Source organism: Leptinotarsa decemlineata, unplaced genomic scaffold, assembly GCF_025532065.1.
Source record: "Leptinotarsa decemlineata unplaced genomic scaffold, Ldec_3_MD MMD2_P_RNA_scaffold_14, whole genome shotgun sequence".
NCBI lineage: Eukaryota > Metazoa > Arthropoda > Insecta > Coleoptera > Chrysomelidae > Leptinotarsa > Leptinotarsa decemlineata.
In genome coordinates, this window is record NW_027412528.1 from 8,734,561 (window position 1) to 8,741,298 (window position 6,738).

A 6,738-nucleotide genomic window follows, 5' to 3' on the forward strand; every position below is an offset into this window, starting at 1 on the left:
CTGTCCCAAATTTTCAGTAATTCCAATTTTCACTTTAATCCTTGCTTCTTTTCCCAAATGAAACCAACACTAATTTTTTTTATGTTTTCATCAATGAAGTTACTTTGCTATTTACATTTTTATATTTGAATTGACATAAAGTAGTATATACCAAGGTTGTTTGTATCAAGTAGAATTGCTGAAAATTTGTGCATAATTATAAATATTTTTTTTATTCAATCATATTTTATTACATAGATAAAAAAAATTAAATCTCGCAAATATTTTTATTGCAGATGTCTCTTATATTTCTCAAAGTTTGGGACGTCACCAGAAAGAAAAAAAGTCTGGTATATTTTAATGAAGATGAAGAGGATTTACTAGAGAGAACCATCATGAAAGGTGATTTTTGTTTTATATTTTTCCATACGAAATAACTACATAATTACAAAACTTTATTGAAAATCGTACTGATAAATTAATTCTAATTGATCATGACATGGAGAAATTACACTTTTTACAAAAATATATTTTCCAAAATATGAACACTATGGCAATAAACTACTTTTTAAAGAAAAAGCGTAATTTTGGGGTGTTCTGACTCTTGAATATTCCATTCCAGTTTCCCAGAAGCTTGATATCAATGGATCGAGTTTGGTAGGTACTTGAAAGAGATGGAACATCTGTAGACGAAAATATAATTCTCAAGCATTTCAAGAATGAAATATTTATTTTATTAGAACCCTCTCAGCAATGGCAAGAAGATGTTTGACTTTCTAACATCACCAATATATCAGGAACAAAGACGACCACCCTTATAGATTCAGTCACTAGTGGGAGTTGTATGCTAGTTTCGAACGACTCTGTTTTGAACAACACGTTATTGATTGCCGATATTTGTCCTGAGGAGAATTTTCAGGAAAATTTGAATGTAGAAAGTGTCGGTAATCTAAATACCACTCATCAGTTCGATTGTAAACAAAATTTTATGTGGCAGACATTCCAAATTCCATGGGAACAATTTCCAAAGCCAATGATCGAATCATATGAAAGGGGTGAAAGGGATAAACAAGTTATAAATTACATAATTCATACAGTTGTTAATAATATGAGAGTAATCAAAAAAATAATTCCTTCTTCAGCTATAAAGATTATAACCAAAAAAATTATTGATAAATATCCCGAAACTTTTCGAGACATTGACGAAGATAATGTAGTTATAGGTGATGGTTCTTATTCTGTATTCAAAAAATTACTAGATAGAAACAAGTATCTAAACAGACCTCATATCACAAAACGTACAGCAAGTATGAGTAAAGGTCGGGACACACATAACCGCACCGAGCCCGCACCAACACACGGCCGAGTGTTGGACGTGCTACGACGAGAAAGAAAACCAAGGCATTTTAATGAGAAGGGACACATACCACCGCACCGCGCCAGCACCGTCCCCGTGCTTGGGTACCGAGACGGGCCCGAGCCGTCACAGACTAGTTCAGTTTACTTTTTGAAGGTGACGGTGCGGCCTCGTGCAACACGGAGGGCGAAAAACTTATTGAAGAAGTGCAGAAATTTTCTGTTCTGTACGATATGACTGATGCAAAGTATCGGAATGCCGAATACAAGGACCGGGTGTGGAAATTAATTTCCAACACACTAAAAGTACATGTTTATTTTGTTATCATAGTAAGTAGTTGGAGTAAGTGTCAATATAAATAACACAATTTCAATTGTTAATGTTCAAATATCAACTTTATTATATTCTCAGTGCAGCACTTTCTTGCCACTCTACACTTCCAAAACGAGAATTGAAGAAATCCTTGAATTTATCACGCACATCAAACGCTTCTCCCGTTGACCCTCCTCGTAGACGGAGTAGGTCTTGAAGACTGCAGGCCGTGATTGCAATTCTGTTGCTTTCAATATTGTCATTGTATTCAATGAATGCTGCCACGTTACTTCCGTCATTTTGTCTAATGAAATTCGAGAGGGTGCAAGCAGCTAGTATTAAAGTTGTTATATTTTTATGCTCTCCTTGTAATCGTCGAGAGAATATGCGAAACTTCTGTACCGAAATTCCGGAAGTATCATATAACTTTTCAGAGGAAAGCCCTCATCAGCTACAATAACCATTGGCAGTTCAACATTGGTTCCAGGTTGTGGTCTACTACCTGGAACATTGAGCTGGCCATGCTCCAGAGCTCTTCCGAAATTCGAGTTCAAAAAAATACCTCCATCCGAGTTTTTTCCGTACGCTCCCACGTCTACTACAATGAAGTTGTAGCATGAGTCAACTAGGGCAAGAAGTACAATGGAGTATGCATGTTTGTAATTCCAGTACAGGCTTCCCGATAACTTAGGAGCTTGAATTGTAACATGCTTTCCATCTAAGGTGCCAATGCAATTTGGAAACTGCCACTTTTCATAAAACTCATGGGCCACATTGTTCCATTTTGCTTCGTCCGGCACAGGCATGACCTCGTTTAGAATAACGTCTACAATTAGTTACAGTTCGATAACCTCTTACATCAGCAGGATATTGTTCGATGACCCGAAGACGACATCAATTATTTTGCTGATATCTGCAAAGTCGGCAATAATTTATATATAAATAGGTGCAATTGATTTGTAATAGCCAGTACTTATATTTCATAGTTATTAGTTGTTACTCTGTTGTGTGAACGAGAAATATAATTAATTGCTTTACATGTACTGTGAATGATATCAGCTACAGTTGATCTTCCCAGCCTGTAGCCGAATGAAATAGTCTTAGACGTATCACCAGTTGCAAGGAACCTGAAAAAAATATTTTGATACTTTTTACAAACAATTCTTCCAGTAGAACACCGATATAACCAAAATTCGATTAACTGGAATCAAGATAACTATAAACTATTGATATATTGTTTATTTCTAGGAGGGCCGGAAGAGTGCAAGAAAAGGTGGTCTTCGATTCGAGACCAGTTTTGTCGAACTCTACAAAAGAGGAAGACAAAATCAGGACAAGCTGCAGCCAAAACACAAAAGTACAAATACGAAGAAGTATTGGAATTTTTGCTTCCTCATATTGTGGATAGAGAAACTCTCTCAAATGTGTCTTCATTGGAAGACAAACAAGATAATTTGAGAATTTCAGAATTTGCTCCAAGGACGGAAGAGCCTGAACTTGATCCCGAAAGTGAGCCTGAGAGCCAAAACGAAGTTTTGCCGAAACCTGATACCAGTTCTCAGACTATAGTTCAGCCTACTTCTCCTGTTCCTTCAGCTGGGTCCACACAAGCCATTTCTGGAAGCAAGCACCATTTTTCTACGCCAGTGACTGTAAAACGAAGAGAGTCCAATCTTGACAAACCTGCTCACGAGTCTCCTTCGAGCCAACTAATGGCGTACATATTGGCCGAAAAAGAAGCAGAGAAAAACAGACCCAACCCAACCAATCCTCCACAGCACCCTGTTGATATTTTTCTTGCCGGCTTGGCTACTATCCTAAAATCTTTGGACCCTGTGTTGTTGAACCAGGCAAAAACTGCCATCTTTGCCACTTTGCAAGAGTTTGAGTTGAAGCAGATATCGAAAAACGAATGTCAACAACAAATAATAACAAATCCGCTTCGTTTGGATATGGGGAATCACGCTTCATTCTCAACACTAACGGGCAGCAACACTTCGCATTCATCATCCACCAACGACTCCCCTCATTACATTTCTCCTCATATAGATGAAACTACACAGTTTTTGGTATTGTAAAAAAATTTACAAATCATAATTGATTTCTTGACAAAAAGTCTTGTTTCTATTATATGTATTTAGTGTAAAAGTACGGGCACTGACCTTAAACACACAGCCAGATGTTCCCTTGGTGGAATAGATGTCCTCCAGAAAGTGTCGTTCTTCTTCAGTCTTTCTTGCAACTTATTAAGAAGGAGATGGAACGTATTTTGTGTCATTCAAAAATATCCATAGAACTTGATTTCATCATCCATCAGACGGGGAAACTTGGTATTAGATTCACCCTTAAGGGGTCTTGATTTCCATGCACTGTCCACCCAAGTCCTCTTTCTTCGCCTCCTCAACGTTTCCGCTTCATCTTCTTCCTCTAGAGCGCGGGCTCGGTGCGGTTATGTGTTTCCCGACCTTCAATGGGATAGGAAGCGAATGGAAAGGTATGAAAAGAATACTGGAGGAGATAGAAAGGCACTTGAAAAAAGGATCTATCTAACCCCGGCAGAACACAGTAGCAGAGCAGAATAGAAGTGAACAAACCTCGGCAGGGCGTGAAACGGTAACATCAGTGGAAGGGTCAGGTGGGACGACCACGACTGAAATGGAGACTGATGCCGAAATGGAGCAGGGATTCCAGGAGGTCCAGAATCGGCGCAAGACCAGACGTAGGGGTAACAGGGGCAGAAGGACTTATCCAACAGATTGGAAGACCTAGGCAGCAGCAAACAAGGGAAGGCTGGAAAACACCACCTCCAGCAAGGGAAGAGATAGTCATTGTTAAGAAAGACCATGAGGATGCAACACCAGCTGCGAGGATAGTTAGGGAGCAGCTTATACAAGGGGGATGTATGAATTTCGTTGAGGCAGTGATCAGAAAATGGAGTGGGGCAGTGGTGGTTAAAGGCAGGACAGAGGAGAGTAAAATGATTAGGTCCGTGCTCCAGGAAGATAGTAGGGCGAGTGTTGAGGAGGATCAAAGGCCAAATCCACATGTGATGCTTACAGGTGTAGAGAAAGGATATGGGGATTTGGAACTGATCCACCTCCTGTTGGCACAGAACCCCGTACTGGGTGAAGGGCTCACACAGGTAAAGATTAAAAAGAGGAGAGAATGTAGAACGAATAAATGGAAAGAGAACGTGATTGTAGAGGTGAATCCGAGGCTCTTTCGAAGACTGATGTGTATGGAGGTAGTCAGTATTGACCTAATGAACATTTATGTGGAAGAACATAACAGCGTCGCAGTGTGTTACCAATGTTGTCGATTTGGACACGCTGCGAAGGCGTGTAGGCAGGAACCGGCATGCCACAAATGCGGAAGGCAGCATGAGGGGCGAGAATGTAGGGGTGATCGGGGGCTCGGATGCATCAACTGCAAGAGAGCCGGAGTGAATGCGAGTGAGAGAAGGCACTCGGCAATAGACCCGAAGTGACCGGTGTATATGAGTAGGGTGGAGCTGCAAAGAAGGAAGACGAACTATGTTCTTAGTAATACAGATTAACGTTGGTAAAGAACGTGAAGCAACAGCACTACTGCGGAAGACCGCGGAAGAGCGGGGCGCCGCAGTGGTATGTGTGCAGGAGACATGGATAAGAGAACCAAAGTGGGAGGGATGGGTCAGACACGATGGAGGAGAGGGGATAAAGATAAGGACATGGGTTCGTAACAATGTTGAAAGCTTGGCCCTCATGAATGCAAGAAGCATGAATTGGATAGGAATAGTTGTAGGGAATGAGAGAAAAAGTATGAGAATCATGAACGTGTATGATGAGCCAGGTGGAAGAAGAAATATCAGAATGGAGGGAATTTGGATGATCTTCGATGAATGGGAAGGACGAAAGATACTAGTTGGGGACGTGAACGCAAAGAATACTGCATGGGGTGGAAACATAACGGACGACAGAGGAGAGGATCTGTTGGATTGGGTAAATGAAAGGGGTTACACAATCGAGAATGTATGTGGCAGTCCCGCCACTTTCCACAGCAATAGAGGCGAGAGTTTGGTCGACCTGACCGTTAGTGGAAACGTGCAGGTGGATGATTGGAAGGTCAGTACGGATGAGACACTAAGTGATCACAGAATGATTGAGTTCACCGTGATGGAGTTGCCGAAGATGAGAAGAGTGACTGTAACGAACGTAAGAAGAACCAACTGGGCTAGAGCAAATGCTCGCCGACTATGGCCCAGGAAGGTTAGATACAAAAGAAGAGATTGATAGGGAAGCGGAAAGGCTTCAAGGGATACTGAAAGAGGCATGTATGAGACATATACCTAGGAATGAAAGGGTGGTGGACACAGAGAAGGAATGTTGGAACGTGGAGCTAGAAAGCACACGAAGAAATGTAAGGAGCAGTAAGAGAGAAGCACAGAGTACTAGAGATGAAGGAGAAAGGATGAGACGAATGAACTTTTTCAGAAGAGAGAGGAATAGGTATAAAAGAATGATAGAGAACGCAAGAATCACATGGTTGAGAGAGAGAGAGTGGAACGGATCCAGGATGACAATCCCTGGGACCGAGCCTATCGATTTCTCAATAATGATAGGGCCAGGGAGATGCCATCGAATGCCGAAAGAGAGGACGGAACCTTCACCGAAGGGAAGGAAAAAACCAGCAGGATACATAGGAAAGCCTAGGCTTATCAGCTTACTGACAGGCATGGGACGGATGTTGGATAGGCTTCTTAGCGGTAGGATACAAATCTGGTGTGAGAGCGGGTTGAAGTTCTCTCATAAGCAATATGGCTTCAGAGAGGGAATGGATACAGTCATGGCAGTAGAGAAAATGGTAGAAAGAATAAAAGAGAATAAGAGAGCAAGGATACACAATCTGGTCGTGGCGCCTTTAAAACCGCGTGGGCGACAGCAATTGAAGGGGAATGAGAAGAGTCACTGTGGAAGAGTCACTGAAACGGTGAACAGAGGCTGCCCACAGGGTTCCAGTCTGGGACCGAACCTATGGATGATTCTGATGGAGGCATGGTTCGAAAGAATGAAGAATATGAAAGATAGAGAAGGCATTGGAGCGTACAGAGT

At 41.5% G+C, this 6,738-nt stretch overlaps 1 protein-coding gene across 1 annotated transcript; it reads left to right on the forward strand.

Annotated features, from left to right (window-relative positions):
- The first annotated feature begins 275 nt into the window (after window positions 1-275).
- LOC141482485 (uncharacterized) lies at window positions 276-1,741 on the forward strand. Its single transcript, XM_074175819.1, is given in 4 exon segments — window positions 276-381; window positions 602-636; window positions 638-729; window positions 760-1,741. Coding segments are annotated over 4 exon segments (1,047 nt in total). The 3' UTR covers window positions 1,574-1,741.
- The last annotated feature ends 4,997 nt before the right edge of the window (window positions 1,742-6,738 follow it).